At 43.1% G+C, this 16,478-nt stretch overlaps 1 protein-coding gene across 1 annotated transcript; it reads left to right on the top strand.

The window, feature by feature from the left end:
- The first annotated feature begins 4,726 nt into the window (after nucleotides 1–4,726).
- fgf8a (fibroblast growth factor 8a) lies at nucleotides 4,727–12,015 on the top strand. Its single transcript, XM_074675699.1, is given in 6 exon segments — nucleotides 4,727–5,595; nucleotides 5,688–5,724; nucleotides 6,591–6,771; nucleotides 8,495–8,601; nucleotides 10,850–11,047; nucleotides 11,049–12,015. Coding segments are annotated over 6 exon segments (675 nt in total). The 5' UTR covers nucleotides 4,727–5,563; the 3' UTR covers nucleotides 11,169–12,015.
- The last annotated feature ends 4,463 nt before the right edge of the window (nucleotides 12,016–16,478 follow it).

Below are 16,478 nucleotides of genomic sequence, written 5' to 3'. Positions count from 1 at the left end.
TATGGAATGGGTATTACAAGCATGTGTTGAAGGAGGGTATATTTGGTCAAACCCAGCAGGGCAATCAAAGACACCCAAGATTTGAGACTGGAAATGTCTGTTAGCTCATACATGCCCCTCTCCCTCTCTCCATCCAGATGGATAAACAGTTGAAGGCACCTCATGTCTGGGAGCCTGAGAAAGTGACTGGAGGACTGCAGAGAACAGAGTTACTTCAGGCGTCTGCAGCAGCTTTTTTATTATTGTTTTAAAGCCAAACAGAAGAATGAGATGTACTTCCTGTCACCTGACAACAAGTGTTTATTTTATCAGGATGTAATTACAGATGGAAAACAACTTTTTTTTTAATATTGAGAGTTACACAGGTTGGGGAAAGATGAGAAGACTGATAGAGATGGAAGGGGAGTAGTGGATACGTACACACACACACACACACACACACACACACCAAACAATCAAAAGCTTCACAAGGCATCAAACACTCTCCAAAACCTCATGAAAGAGCACAAAAACTAAAGTCACATGAGATGGAGGGACAGCAGCTCTGCGCCCAAGCATCCGTCACTACATTCATTTTAAATGTCATCAGTTTGTGATTACTCTGAATAACATTAGAAAGGATCCAAGCTGTCCATTAACACTGTTCCTGCAGCTGATTGGCTGACACCTATGGTCCAGTGATCATGTGAACTAACATAGAGGAGCAGAACAGGCTGCTCAGGCTGAAATCACAACAAATCCTTTCTCAGGTTGGTCCTTCAGGTCAGTAACTGCTCAGAAAAACAGAGATTTGATAAAGCTGACCCCTCTTTCCAACCACAGTCAGCTCAAAATGTGAGAATAAACCTGATTCTGATCACAACAAGCTGTCCTGCAATCTGGACACACATGGGACGGCCTCCAAAGTGCAAAATAATCCCAAAAAACTCAAAAGCTGCGTTTCCACCAGGCAGTGCAGTTCAGTACGGTTTGGCACGGTTTGGTACAGTTAAGCCTGATCCCATTTGCGTTTCCACAGCAAACTGTGCCCTCTCGTGGTAGGCGGCGTGTAAGCTGGATGCCGAAAGCCGCAGCTGTTTAATAATAGCATGACACTGAAGCAGCACGACACAGTTTACCCCGCTAATAAATCCAACGAAGAAGAAAAACGTGACACAGTAAACAAAGAGCAACTATGGGAGACATCAGGCATTTCATCTTCTCTATGATTGTCATGTAGCTCTTTGATACAAAGTGCAATCAAGCTTTGTTTCAGAGAAGATTGTGTGCCACCAGGACAAATGCAGCCACTGTCAGGGTAAGTGATGATTCTTTTGACCAATCAACGGTCTGCAGTGTTGTAGCTCCACCTTACAAGAGCGGATCAGTTTAGTCTGGCACCCATACGAAGGGGGCCCAAAAAGTGGGATGGCTCGTCTCCGTTACTGGGGGATCTGTCCCGGGATAAGTCAGAGGAAACGCCACAAAATGCGCGCCGTACCAAGACAAACCGAACCGGTCTGCTTGGTGGAAACGCGGCTAAATATTCAACAACTCAACCTAATTATGTGTTCTTCTCACATTAAAGCTCTCCTTTTGATTAGACTTCAATTATCAGCACAGGAAGAGATGATCTGACTGCATTTGGAGCTCAGATCTTACTTTTACTGAGGTAAAATTTCATCAAAGTAACCCGACCTGTTCTCGCTTATTTACATTGTGTCACAGCAGAAGCTGGCTAACTGTGATTCTACCTCCTCATGTCCCAACTTCTGATCCTGGCACAGCAACGAGACAACATGAGTGGAAGTTTGAAGCCTGCTCATGTGTCTCCTGGATCCTGACTGGGAGATGATTCCACAGGAGAGGAGCCTCAATATCAAAGCTTAGACTTAGGCTGTATTCAGACCAGAAAAGTCCTTTGGTCCACTTGTTTGGTCCGGACTTTATTTTTTTCGTTTGGTGCGGTTCGTATTCAGATTGTACTTTTTTCAAGTGGACTATATTCTGTAAACACATCCACGTGTGTGAGGATCAGTGCTCTCATTGGACAGCACTGACAAAGGCAGCACACAGAATACAGACCCAGAAATGGAGGTAAACGTGTGTTTGTGCTCTTATTAGAGCTGCAAAATCATTTTCAGTTTCACAAGCTGCTCCTTCAAAGAAGGCTTAACAACACCGTTTCAAGTTTTGGAACAGCGAAGACGAAGACAGCAAGGAGACGCTATGCTCTGCGTGTCCTGACCCACAACATGCTAGCAACAGCGTGGCTAAACAGAAGACGGAGGATCAGGTATGAACCAAAGACAGTTAGGTTACGGTGGCTTTATAGGCCCAAAAGGCGCATGTACCATGGACCTTGGTTTGTATTCAGACCTGCACCAGAGAACCGCGAACCTCACCAGAGTTTGTTAGGAAGCGGACCGAAACCACTTCAAAAAGTGGGTCTCGGTCCGGTTGTTTGGTCCGCACCAGGGTTCGTTTGTGTCTATTCACACCTGCATAAAAAGTCCGCACCAGCGTGGGAAATGAACCCTGGTCCATTTAAAGTGAACCAAACAGTCCAGGTCTGAATACGCCCTTAGTTATGACTAATTCAAGCTTTCAGATTCTATCCTGTTTAATACTTAAGAAAGACGCCATGTTTCTGGAGACAGATCAGAGGATGTGAGGCCTCTCAGGTTGAGCCATCTGATCAGTGAGTTGATGATATTTGATTTGACATGAGGGTGAATAAAAAGTCACACAGGGTGCTTGTTTCAACGCGTACAGAAACCTTCAGTTTGATTTCATATTGGGAAGGGAAGTGAAGGGAACATGATGGGGGGAGAAGGTAGAGCAGAGGGAGGGCTGGAGGTGGCAGATGGCTGCACATTGGAATGCAGAGCAGGAATAACGGAGAGAGAGGTGTAACCAAGGTAGTCGACTGAAGGGGTGAAGCAAGACGGGAAAGGTGGAGGATTTTAATGATAATTAAAAAAAAACAATCTGAAGCTTTGGCGTGAACTCTGAGCACTGTCTACTGTACTCTAGAGACGAGATGGTTTTATGTGAATGACACTTTGCCATTCAGTGAGTGATATGAGAAAAATCATTTCAAAGCATTTGACAGAAATCTGAAGGTCTGAAGTTTTAGTGTCCCATGATGGTTTTTAAAGACACCTAAAAGACGTTGAGAATGCAGAAGCACAGGAGCAGTTTGTTTCAGATGAGCTTATAGATATAGTTTAAGGTGGTGTTTGCAATATATGGTCTATCCATCTCTCTGCTGTAGTGTGGTCATGAATGGAGGCACAGAGAAGACAGAGGGAGAGAAGCTGCAGAGGGGGGAAGGGTGTTTGACCCCCTGCTGGGCTGCTGATGGATGCAGAGCTCCTGGGGTTAAGGGGAGGGCAGCCAGGCCCTGAGCCAGGGTACAAAGTGGCAGCTACCTGCCGCTCATCACACACACACACACACACACACACACACACACACACACACACACACACACACGCAAATTTCAATACAGCTTTTGGTAAAACACTGTCCCTACCATCAAATTGGCACTTGGTGTCATATCAGGGTTACTCGTTAGAATTTTATCTCCACACACACACACACACACACACACACACACACACACACACACACACACACACACACACACACACACACACACACACACACACACACACACACACACACACACAGGTAGCAGCACATGATAACAGGAGGGAGGGAATAAAAGAGATAAACAAACCATCCTGTCAGTGGAGCAGATAACAGCAGACTGTGAATGTGACACAGACATGTCTTTAATACTGACACATCATTACATCCAGGACACACACCTCAAAGTCTCCTCTGGAGCGCCCACTGGTGACTAAAACCTGTATGACAGGCTGGAAGAGAAGCATCCTTAGCATGCAGGGAGCAAATTAAAAAAAGTCTGAATTCACTCTGTCCCTCATCTTCACGTCTCACCACTCTGTCTGTTCGCAATAAAATCAAAGTATTCATAATGTTTTTGTTTTGCCCTTCAGATTATGTCCCACGCACCTTCTTATGGAAGCTTAACTCTGCAGAATGAGCTTCTTTACACTTAAAACACTCTCCTCAATGGGCCATCTCTGACTAATGTATGCTCACTTGGAGTTATGTTTACTCAGCAGCCTGCGCGGAGTTTCTGTCCCTGTGGTGCTCGATACCCAGCAGCAGTCTAATGAATGGTCAGATCAATCATTAAAGTCTGAGTGATGAGGCCCATTCAGCCCAGAGATGTTTTAATAAAAGGGTGCGGTTCGCAGATAATTAATGTGGGGCATCACTTATGTCAAAAAGTAAAAGGGACTAATTAATGTCCTTCAGCGGAACGTGAGGTGTGAACGCGCCGTGTTTGTCCTAATGAGCCCATGTTTCACTCTCCTCCTCACAACTTTACAGCAACGCATGTTAACGTGGGTATAAGTCTATTTGTCCCTGCAGATGATTTAACCCGCGAAGAGGAGCAAAGAAACTCTTCATCAGATGAAAGGAGGGAGTGTTTCCAAAACGCTAATCGCCTGTAATCCTGTTAATATGTCTCACACTTTGCTCTGTCAATACACAAAGCTAGCAGCTCCGGCTCCGCACAGTGCGTCCCCAGAACTGGAAGAACAGAGAATAAATGGACACGGGAGGGGAAGGGATGCGCCGTGGGGGCGCTTGGGGTCATCATGTTTCACCAGCTTTAAGTTTAAACTTGCAGATGTGTATCATCACGATCACAGCCCGTCATTTTGCATTTTAGTTTTTTTTTTCTCCCTCATACTTGTGCTGGCACAGCCAGCAGCCAAGGCTCCTCCTCGCCCTTTCTCCCCCTACCCACTGTGGACCGCTCCTCAGGTAAAGAGATGTTTTAAATCAAGGGGGAGGGAGGGGGGAGTGGGACTGGGGCTGTCCGCTTTTGTTCTGCAGAAAAAGGGGGCTTGTTCTTAGCAGATCAGCCTGCCATTTTAACCGGGGGTGTGTTAGCGCCGAGTGAGAGGCTTGACACGGGAGCGGAGTGGGATGGGAGCAGAGAGAGGAGAGAAGGAGCGTCCTGTCTGCAGTCCTGACACAGTCGAGCGGAGCAGCAGCAGCATCGAGTCACTGTGAAGAACTCCAAGGAACCCGAACCAGCCGGCATCACGCACACCTGAAGGCCGCGAAGCAGCACAGGGATTACAAACCCGGAGGATTAGTCTGACAGCGCGGACGAAAAACTGAGGAGCAAAAACCCTGCAGCGCTTTTGGCCAAACTTCATCGCACAGACCTACCTTTGCAAGTGCACTTAGACTCTGCACAGCCGTCAGATAGAGTCAGACAGTCCGCGACCAAACCATCAGTCCCACTTTTATTCAGCCTGCCTGTCAGCAGAGCAGGAGCTCTCCGCTGATGGACTTTAGTTTGATGGAGAATGTGTCCGCTGGACGCGCCTGATCATCTCTGACAGCGCCTCTGACCTTTTGTGGATTTCAGAGAAATCTGTGGACTATAGGCTGTTTGGTTATTGACCGAATCTTTTATTTGTATCACCTGGAAGGTTATTAGTCATCATCATCATCATCATCATCCAACATGCGACTCATCCCACCGCGGCGCAGCTATCTGTAAGTGCAGTCCTTCCTCTCTGTACTCATTGTTGGTGCTCCTTTACGCAGCTCCGATGGAACATAACGCCTGTTTTTCTTCTTCTTCGCAGGTTTCTACACTTGCTTGCGTTTTGCTATTATGCTCAGGTATGTTACCATCTTTACTTCATTTCTTTAAATGTTTCAGGATGTTGTCTCTTCACTCTCCGAGCTGAATAAATGATTATATCGTCAGTTGTATCAAAAAGAAAGATGCTCTCCGTGGCGCGGTAACAGTGTGACAGGAAAGGTGAGGGACCATCCGAACATTCTGTGATACAATAATATCGGATGGCTCCCACGGTGCGCCCGGCAGCGGGGCGCGCGGCCCGCTGGCAGGTTGCTGATAAACACACCGGCCCTGGCACAGGGCGCGCGGGCACAGACGGGGCATCGGGGCTGAGGGAAAATGCTCGCGAGTCTTGTGAAAAATGTCGTGGGGTTTAAAGTGAGCAGGGCCAACGTTTCCGTTAGCGGCAGTCATTCCATCACAGCGCGCACTGCGGTCTTATAAAAAACACACACGCTGTGAAACCTCACGGACATTTAAAGTAGCTGCTCCGTTACTTTGTTCTCGTTCAGGATGTTAAATGAAGTCTCCATCATAAAGTATTTTTCCCTTTGCGCTGTGCCGCACATTCTCCTGTGCGCACAACCTGTAATCACGCCGTGCGTCTTTTTTGGAAGCTGTTAATTTCATTTGGCAGCAGCCTTCCTGGAACTTGTTACACTTGTCGCTCTGGGAAAAAAAACAACAACAAGCTGTTGTTGCGTGAGGATATCTTTTTCCCACTGTGCTTAAGTGTTTAAACCATTTCCTACAGTGACCAGAAAACACACGACCGGCCTCATTCTCACAGCGCGAGCCTCACTTTGTCCTCCCCTCTGCTTCGTTTCAGTGTCAGCACAAAATAAATCAATACATAGGACGAATGCACATAATGATGATTGTGATGACATCTAATTTCTGACAGGTAACCAATCAGTCCCCGCCTAATTTCACGCAGCATGTAAGCGAGCAGAGCAAAGTGACGGACCGCGTCAGCCGCCGGCTGATCCGGATCTACCAGCTGTACAGTCGGACCAGCGGCAAGCACGTGCAGGTCCTGCCCAACAAGAAGATCAACGCCATGGCCGACGACGGAGATGTGCACGGTAAGCAGACCCCCAACACTCACACATCAGGATCATTAAAAAATATATCTACTTTTTTTTTTTTAAATCAATAAAACCATTTTTTTAATTCTTGAAATTTTACATTAATGTTCAGGACTTTCCTTTCTTTAATTCCACTATATTTAAATTAACAGTAATAAAAAAACTTCTAAAACTAACGAAAAAAACACCTCGAAAAAGCCCCCATTCACCGCTCGGTCACGTCAAGAGAGGGGACGTTTACAAATTCAACATCTTGACCATTCCCTGCTGGAGAGAAAAACACTAAATCTAAGGATGCTCATTAATATTATTATTATTTAAAAAATCTTTCATTAATTTTACATATTTTTACAATTTAATTCAACTCTCTCCCTCATTTTTTGCAATTCAAACTTTTCTTTTAATCATTTTTATTTCCAGATTTCTGGCTCAAGGCCAAGAGTCTGACAGAAACAGTTTCATTTAAAGAGCAACAGAAATCCTTCACCTGATGAGTCATGATTCATTTAAATGTTTGTATTTTCTTCACTGATGGAGGCCAACTTTGGATTTAAAGATAGAAGGTTGTGTTGGATGAAGGCCTCTCATTCAGTCAGTCAAAGATGCTCTTATTTACTGAAATTAAAAAAGGAAAGTAACTCCCCACCATCGGCCTCTGGCGTTGTGTAGATGTCACCCTGATCTCAGTTTGTGATCCCGCTCTGTGCTTCAGCAGCAGAAACTGTCCGGAGGTTTGTGTAGATGGTTCTGGAGGTGATCCTCTAGAGATCCTGCAGGTCTGGCAGAGCCATTAGAAGCAATCTTACTTCTACCTCCTGAACATTTCCTGCATAGCTTCGTCTTCCCCTCCACCCCCAGCTTCAAGCTCCCTGCTCCATCCAGCCTCAGAATCAAACAGGCCGAGTCGAGTTTAGAAACCACCCTCTGCACATTTACGAGCGTTTATGACTCTAAAAATCAGGAGGATTAAAAAAGAATCCAGCAAGTCTGCATGTTGCTGTCTCTGTAGCTCAGAGGTGAGGTTTGTCAGAGATGGTTCACTGTCCTGACCACACTGATGCCCTGGAACTATTTTTATGAGACAATGTGGATTATACGATCACCTGCTGCTGACTTTTCATGTTCTGTGTCATTTCTCTTAAAAACAAAAGGCTCTGTGAGCACATTTCATTTTCTTTCACTGATAAAAATCTCCTTTATTTTTCTTTCTTGTTGGAGACACAAAGTTAAAAAAAAAAAAAGCAAAAAACTCCAAAAGTCATGCTCTGTGATCTGCCCATATTTCCTGTTTCGCTCTGTAGTTTTCAGGATATGTGGAGCTTTATGTGTGAGGTCAATGCAGATTTATTTGAAAAGGAATTCATGATGGGCCTGCCAGGATCTCCTCTTTAGCTTTCAAAGAACCCACAGACACGTGGTTTTATCATTTCGAAAGAATCTCAGCTTGCATAAATCCCCAGGAATGGTCCCACAGGTTTCCTCTGTGTGTGTGTGTGTGTGTGTGTGTGTGTGTGAGTGCAGGAGGGAAAAAAGGGAGCATTCTTTCATATAAGCACATCACATTTTTGTTTGTTTTTCATGTTTTTTCCCCTGATCGTGCACACAGGCCCGTGCACTGTAACATGTTTTAAGACTCATCATAAAATCTCACGTTAACCTTTGACCAAGCATGCTGCTCTGAGCCGCCGTCGCTTACAAATCTCTTTTTCTCTATTTTCAGCTAAACTCATCGTGGAAACGGACACGTTCGGGAGCCGAGTGCGCATCAAAGGAGCTGAGACGGGCTTCTACATCTGCATGAACAAGAGGGGGAAGCTCATCGGCAAGGTGAGGGGAGAAGCTGACCCCGGTTAGCAGGCGCTGAGGCAAAAGGCTGGCTGGGTGATTGTGGCTGGGGTCAAAATGTCAACGGTGGTGGCAGCACAGCACAGCTACGGGAGCTGGGGAGGATTAGTGGACTTCTGATTCCCAAATGAAAACATAAAGCGCTGATAAAGGGATGCAGCGATTTTAATTCATTTGCTGATGTTTGGTGTCATCACAGTGTTTGGATTTGACATTTTGGGGAAGATGGGATGTTTGAATAACTCAACATTTTAGGATTTGTGATGAGGACAGGTCTAGAGTTTATAAATACAATATCTTATTAGTAGGAGCTACTTTCCTTATGACTCTTTGAATCAGTGGAGGTAACTCAGCTTTTATGATTTAATTTGATCAAAAAAAAAAAAAAATCTAAATCTTAATAGATTAACCCCTTAATGCCTGTTGTCCAAATTTGCAACTTACCCTGTCAGGTCTTGATGCAGCTGGAATGACCTTTGCATCTGATTATTACCTATTGATTCATATTTTACACAAACCAAAGATCGTATCAGATCCACTTTGTCACAATATATTGGTCAGGAGATGAACTTCTCATGTCTATATTTATAATATAACTTAGTTATAATAATTCTTTGTACTGTACTCAAATTTACAATCTCCACTTAATTCAAAATCTGCTAGAATGCATAAACACATAAAAAAAATCTATTTTTATAATCGTTAATTAATTCAGACAATAAGGGGTGAAAGACAAAAAACAAAACAAAAGAAAAAAAAAACAAAAACAAAAAACAAAACAAAAACAAAAGTAAAAAAAAAAAAAAAAAAAAAAAAAAACAAAAGTAAAAAAAAACAAAAAAAACAAAAAAAAAACATGATCTGACCTAAGAGCTGCACGCTGCACAGACATTTCCACCTGTTGAAGTCCCTCTTATAAAAAATATCTTCTTTCCTCTTTTTCAAAATGAAAAATTATAAAAATTAGATTTTAGTTTATCAAAGGCAGATGTTAAGCCTGGCAGAAAAGATCTGGAGCTGTGAAGATGTGAAAAATACATTTGTTTGCTTAGTGAGATTGAGATCTGTAGTAACAAGCAGTAGTCTAGCATGTGTTTGGTGTGTGTGTGTGTTTGGTGTCATGGCAGATCTGTGTATATTTGGTGCCTCTATAACCAGTGTGTGTGTGGTGATGGTTGTTAAATCAGGAGCTGTGTAAGTCCAGGCTGTAGGTCTCATGTTTTTATCACACTGCTGTTAGTGCTCTGTGAGTGTTTTGTGTGTGTTTTGTGAGTGTATAGGTGTGCGGCCCTCTCAGCGTCCCTCTCACGGTGACGACTAATAAACAGAGCTGCCATCCTCTCTGCAGCACCCCCCAAACACACCTCCCCTTCACCCACCCAGCACCCTGCCTCGTACACCATCTGCCCTGAGCTACGGGCCCAGTCACAGCCTGCCCTGGCCTCAGTGTTTGTGTGTGTGTGTGTGTGTGTGTGTGTGTGTGTGTGTGTGTGTGTGTGTGTGTGTGTGTGTGTGTGTGTGTGTGTGTGTGTGTGTGTGTGTGTATGTGTGCATGTGTGTGTTAAAGACAGACTGAACAGAGAGTGTCTTCTGACTGTATGTAAGCTCACGGGTGTACCATGACTATTTTTAACACACTATTTTGTCCAGGAAGGTTGGAGCTTGTTACAGTAGGTTAGCACGGTGTGTCCATGCCAGTGAGCTCTGCGTCAGCTGACCTTACTGTACGCTTCTTCTCTCTGAGGAGGTTTATCTGATGTTGTTAGAGCGCGGTGGCATCACTTCTGCTGTTTAGAGTGAAGACTTGTTCAAACAGGGCTCTGACTGAGCCAGAGGAGGTCTGCTGAGTCGTAGTTAAAGAGCGATCGGTTGGTTGGTGTGAAAGCAACAGGAGATAAAAGCAGGGTGACGGTGATTCTTGAGGCTGATTGAGGCTTTAGGAGGATCCGTCCTGCAGCTAGTGACCCACAAGGCTGCTGGATGTTTTCTGAAGGGGGAGAAGAGTCATCGCTTACTGTCATCCCCCTCTCTCTGATCTGTAATGACTGTAGCATATGCTGCATGTAAGAGGGGAGGGGTGTGTGTGTGTGTGTGTGTGTGTGTGTGTGTGTGTGAGTGTGTGCATGCAGGGAAGCCTTCATACATGTGATATTTCCCGTCTGCAAATCTTCATTGAGGACTTTTTCTAAACATCCCCGCTAACAGTTTTCTGTGTTTGTGCCCTCTGCAGAAAAATGGACAAGGCCGCGACTGCATCTTCACCGAGATCGTTCTGGAGAACAACTACACGGCGCTGAGGAACGCACGCTACGAGAGCTGGTACATGGCTTTCACACGCAGGGGTCGACCACGAAAAGGCTCACGGACGCGCCAGCACCAACGCGAGGTCCATTTCATGAAGAGGCTGCCGAAGGGGACGCAACCGGCGCACTCGAGTCACCACCGTCCTTTCGACTTCATCCACTACCCGTTCAGTCAAAGGACTAAACGCACAAGATACTCGTCTGAACGCTGAGGAGGCGGACAAGAAAGAGACAGGAAGAGGATAAAGTGACAGACTGATGAAGCAGCAGCTGACAAACTCCTCTCCTCCAAAAAAAAAACCTCTAGAGACATTTTTATACTGAGCGTTACTATATCTTAATGTGTAGTTTGTTTCTATTTTCTCAAAACAACAAGGCTGTACATAGACCAGAAAGATGAGAAATCTATTTTTGTACTCCAGACTTAGTACTGACCTGTGTAAAGAAAAACTTAGAGGAGATTTTGTTCATAGATGCACATAACTTTTTGTCTGACTTATCAAGGACATCTTGGTAGAGTGCTTTGTGTTTAGTTTACTTTTTAATTCTGACCAGTGGAGTCCTTTTTTCGACTCTCGCCTGCTGCTCAAGGAGACTTGAAGGGCCCTGATTGACGGCACTGCCAGGGAACGCTGTGTTTAGGGACACACACACACACACACACACACACACACACACACACACACACACACACTGTCACACACTGTGTCAGAGAGCACGGGGTGTCAGTAAATGTTGCATATGGTGGTAACACTGCAGTGTGAAAGCTTCTGCTGGTTTCGCTCTGTTTTGGCTCACAGACAGAGCGTTGGTAGCATCTGACGGATCGATGTGGCAGCTACATTTGATAATCACAGGTTTCCTGTCCTGACTGTAATCTCTATGTGTACAAATGCATTGAAGTGTAAGGAAGCCCCTGACACAAAGTACCCCTCATCCTTTTGTGTTCTTGTTGCCCCTTGAATGTCTGTTTTTATAAATCTATATAAATATATATATAACTATATTTTTATTTGAGGATGTGTATAATAATTTTAAGGATGAAATATTTATTTAAAATGTGTAATAAATGTACATTAAAATACTGATATTACATTTCTGTTTGGTACGTGCTTGCCACTCCTAGAAAAACACACACACACACACACACACACACACACACACGCACACACACACGCACACACACACACACACACACACACACACACACACACACACACACACACACACACACACACACACACACACACACACACACCTGCCCCATCCCCTTTCTCGAGATTCCTAAACTTTTTAAGCTGGGACCCCCATAATACAAGTGCCAGTTACCAGTGACCCCCTTTCTGCTGGAAAGCCCTATTAGTTAATAATGATAACAACTTGGGAGCCAAAGTGTCTCAGTCCATATTGACTTTGCTTGGCAACCTGAGCATCCTGGAATAAACCTGGATTAGGAATCTGGCTGATAACTGGAGAGGTGTCAGCATATTTTTTTCTGAACACTATCCATCTGCCCTTGAGCAAGGCAACAAACCTCCAACTGCTCAGGTACACACCCTCACTGTACACTCCCCATCTGTGCATGTTTCTGTGCAAATTGCTGTTTGTGCAGATACATAGCATGATTCAGGAACCCCCCCCCCCCCCCAAAAAAAAAAAAAAAAAAAAAGGTGATTAATTAAAAGGTTTATCTCATATCGTTAGCCTGAAACAGAGAAAACATGGCAAAAGTCACCTCAGGGGTCTTCAGATCAATTGTTTTCTATTTGCATGAGCTCATATAAAATTTAGCCTAAATTTTCTGTCTTTTTACAGTTATGGGTGAAATATTCAGTTTAATTAGTTTTTGATTTCAGAAGGCATATTTTCATCCCACTTCCAAGTGTTTACCAACCTCCGAGGGAGTTCAGACCCCTACTGTAGGAACTGGAATAGTTCATGTAGTCTCAATCTAATAACCTACTCTAAAGTGATACTCCGGGATGGAACAAGTTGGGTGATTAGTGCCACATCCACACGAAAGTGGGTGCAAGTGCTCATGGAAAAAACTTATCCTGGAATAACACTAACTTTTCCAGGTAGCCCTCACAGCCCCTTTAATATCTTACTTTAATGGATATTTAAAAAATGCATTTTTTTTAAATTCATGCAAGCTTTGGGCTCTCAAAATCCTCACTGGGCTTATTTTCTTTTCATTATTAAAAAAAAAACATCTGCCCTTGAGCAAGGCACCAAACCTCCAACTGCTCAGGTGCATACCCTCACTGTACACTCTCCATCTGTGCATGTTTCTGTGCAAAGTGCTGTTTGTGCAGATGCATAGCATGATTCAGGAATCACCCCAAAAGGTGATTAATTAAAAGGTTTATCTCATATCGTTGGCCTGAAACAGACAAAACATGGCAAAAGTCACCTCAAAATCCTCACTAGGCTTATTTTCTTTTCATTATTAAAAAAACAAGATTATGATGAAAAAAAGGCAGAAGACACTTTGGTAAAACTGAAAAAGTGACAATCAGAGTAGAGTCTTTGAAGTGCATGTATCTATTTTCCAATCTGAAAGTTATTTATTGCGGCACTGAACAGGTTTAGCTGGTTCAGTCTGCAGACATTCACTGCCTTCACTGTTATTGGACAACATAGTCTCTATGACAAAACCACACATTTGCTGTTTCTGTGAGACGTTTGAGCACTGTAAAGACAAAAAAGTTTTGTTAACTCAAAATTCCAAGGCAACTGTCTGCCCTTTTTTCTCAGAGTTTTGAGGCCAACTAAACATGTTGCATTTGAAACAGCTTATAAGTTTTTGTTGTGATAACTTAAAGTTTTGAGTTCTAGGTATGAATAACTCAGAAAAGTAAACTAAAAACTTGTGATTTCTTTGTTCAGAAAATAACTTTACACTTCTAGTCTCTTCTGACAAACTTTGTCATTTGTCTGAAGGAGCAGGATTTGAACCTTGACCTATACACTGTCAGAGAGTGATTCTACCACTGAGCCAAAGCCGCCCCACTAACTTAAAAACCACAAACTAATCAAGTCATGATCAATCGACAGATTGTAAACTAGAGTTTCAGTACAAATAAAAATATCCACCTTTATGGTGGTAAAATCCACTCCTGAGTCATTTTATTGATAAGAACAGGGGTGATGGTGGTACATTTGGGAAACTGAAAACGTAGATGACGACCCCTGTAGATCTGAGTTGGAGACCCCGCTCTTTGCTGAAGCATAATCAAAGAGTTCAGCGATAGGCTAAAACCTACGATTTGAAGTTCTGCCAACTTAACTACTTTGAAGTAGAACATTTTTTGTTTATTTAACCAAAAAATAATTTTCAGGCCAACAATCTTAAGATTTCAATTTTGCAGTGTTGTAACTCCTCTAACAAACATAATTGGTCTCATCCCACCCTGAAAGTTGATGTCCTGCTTTTAAAAAAATGGAGGTCCCCCTGAAAGCTAAAGGTCATGCTTCACTATTACATTTTATCAACCAAAAGATGAAAATAGAAAATTCTAGTGAGCATGTCTTTGTTTCAGGGATAGAATTTCATGAAACAGAAATCTAAGCAGTTCAACACAAGGAGAATCCAGACATTAGGATGTGAGGAGGAGATACAAACAGCTTCATGTAGCTTTCATTTGGAGCATGTAGTGAGGAGGAGGGGCTGCAGACTTGGATGAAGGACTCCAGCTTGGACAGACATGACCAGCTGAGCTACGTGTGCTGATCTAGATCAGATATATCTGCTTCTTGATTGGTAGTTTGTAAATATCATCTATCCTAGGACCAGAAAGGAGTACAGCTGATGGATATGATTAATCTCCAAAGAAACCACTAAAATAAATGCAGTGATTTCACATTGTTTCACAGTTTCAGACTTTTTTAAACATAGTTTTGTTGCCTACTCAATGATCTGAGGAGCTTGAAGTGGATTTACCGTTAAATGAAATGAGATGAAAGTTAAATCCACGAAGTAAACATTGTGTCAGAGCTGCAGCCTGCACCACTGATAATGAATTAACTGTTTACATAGTGTCAGCTTGTTTGTTAGTTAGCTGTATGTGGTCAGTAATCCATCACTGTCTCCTGTCTTCAGAGGCTGTAGACCACAGGACCATCAGCATGAGCAGAGGTTTTCACATGTCCCGACATCGGTTTCCTCCATGGTGTCATGAAATGATCTGATGAAATTAAAACTATCAGCATAAGACATTAAAGGTGGAATAACCTGCATGTCACATTTTCTTTGTGATATAAATTCACGTTTTCTTCTAGTCCCGAAATGTTCATGTTTCAGCAAACTACCTTATGTTAGAGTGAATGGTCTTTGTTAAAGTTCCTTTGAGGAACTTTATGGTTGTTTTGATTTTGGCGCCCCCTTTGGACAAAGAAAGCAGCGTAAGCAGGTATGAACACTGTTTTCCAACGCTAAATCTTATCCTGCTTTCCTTGAAAAGAGATGGTAAAAAGAAGGCTTTTTCTTGTCTTGTTTGACTCCTGTAACTCACTAGTAATAAAATCCTTAAACTTTGGTCTAAAAATATGCAGAAGTGTTTAAAACTGTAGTTCATGGAGCATCCACTTGAGGCTGGCTGCAGTTACACCAGAAAGCACAAACACACCATGACAAAAAAAAAAGACCTTTATAGCAAATTAATACATATTCAAAGTCTGGTTCTGAATAAAGGTTTGGTCTGAGTGGCTAATTTCTTTAGCAGCACAAACTGTACAGGGGTAATTTTTTAAGGCATTTTTTCAAACTTACTAAACTTACAAGATTTGTCAATGTTATCTGCAGAGAGACCTCTTTATCATATCTTAACATGAACAAAGCCCGGCTGCCTGGCTGTGCCTCACAGCAGTGAGGGCTCCAATCAAAATACTCACACAGATGTCATGGTTTGGGTTTTTGGTGTGTATTTCTTGTCTTGTGTTTGACTCTTCTTGTGTTTCTTTGTAATTCTGTCCTGGTCCTGTGTTTCTGTGTCACCTGTGTTAATCTTAGTTATTCTTGTTGAATGTTCTGTGTCTTGTTCCGCACCTGTGCTTGATTACCTTTCAGTGTATAAAGTCTGTTTCCTTTGTTCTCTGTCAGTTCATTGCTGTCATCATTGCTGTCTCAGTGTGCCGTGCCTCCTGTCCTGTGTTTCCTGTAAATCTCTTGGTCATTTTGATTTTGTTTCTTTTGTTGGAGTTTTTGAGATTTTGAGTTTGGTTAAAATTAAAGTTTTTGTTTAATCTGTGATTGGGTCCTGCTCCTTTGTTTTACCTGGGATTCCTGAAAACAGTAATGGTAATTTAAATATAACTGAAGACAAAACTCAGTTCGCCATTTCTAATCATAATTTCAGCCCATCAACACATCTCATTAATTAACATATAAAACATTAAAGAATTAGGTACACAGTCCATGCTTCAGGCCACAGACAGCAGGTCTGTGCCATGTGAAGCACAGAAAGCCTGTGCCCTTGGCAGGTTAACATGTCAATGTACAGCAGGGTCTAATATCCACTGCAGTCCCTCCTCACTCATGGTAAGAATTACAATAAA

Source organism: Halichoeres trimaculatus, unplaced genomic scaffold (assembly GCF_033239565.1).
Source record: "Halichoeres trimaculatus isolate MK-OKI-2021-1 unplaced genomic scaffold, fHalTri1.1 fHalTri1_scaffold_8, whole genome shotgun sequence".
NCBI classification, from domain to species: Eukaryota; Metazoa; Chordata; class Actinopteri; order Labriformes; family Labridae; genus Halichoeres; species Halichoeres trimaculatus.
This window is presented reverse-complemented; position numbering and strand designations above follow the sequence as displayed.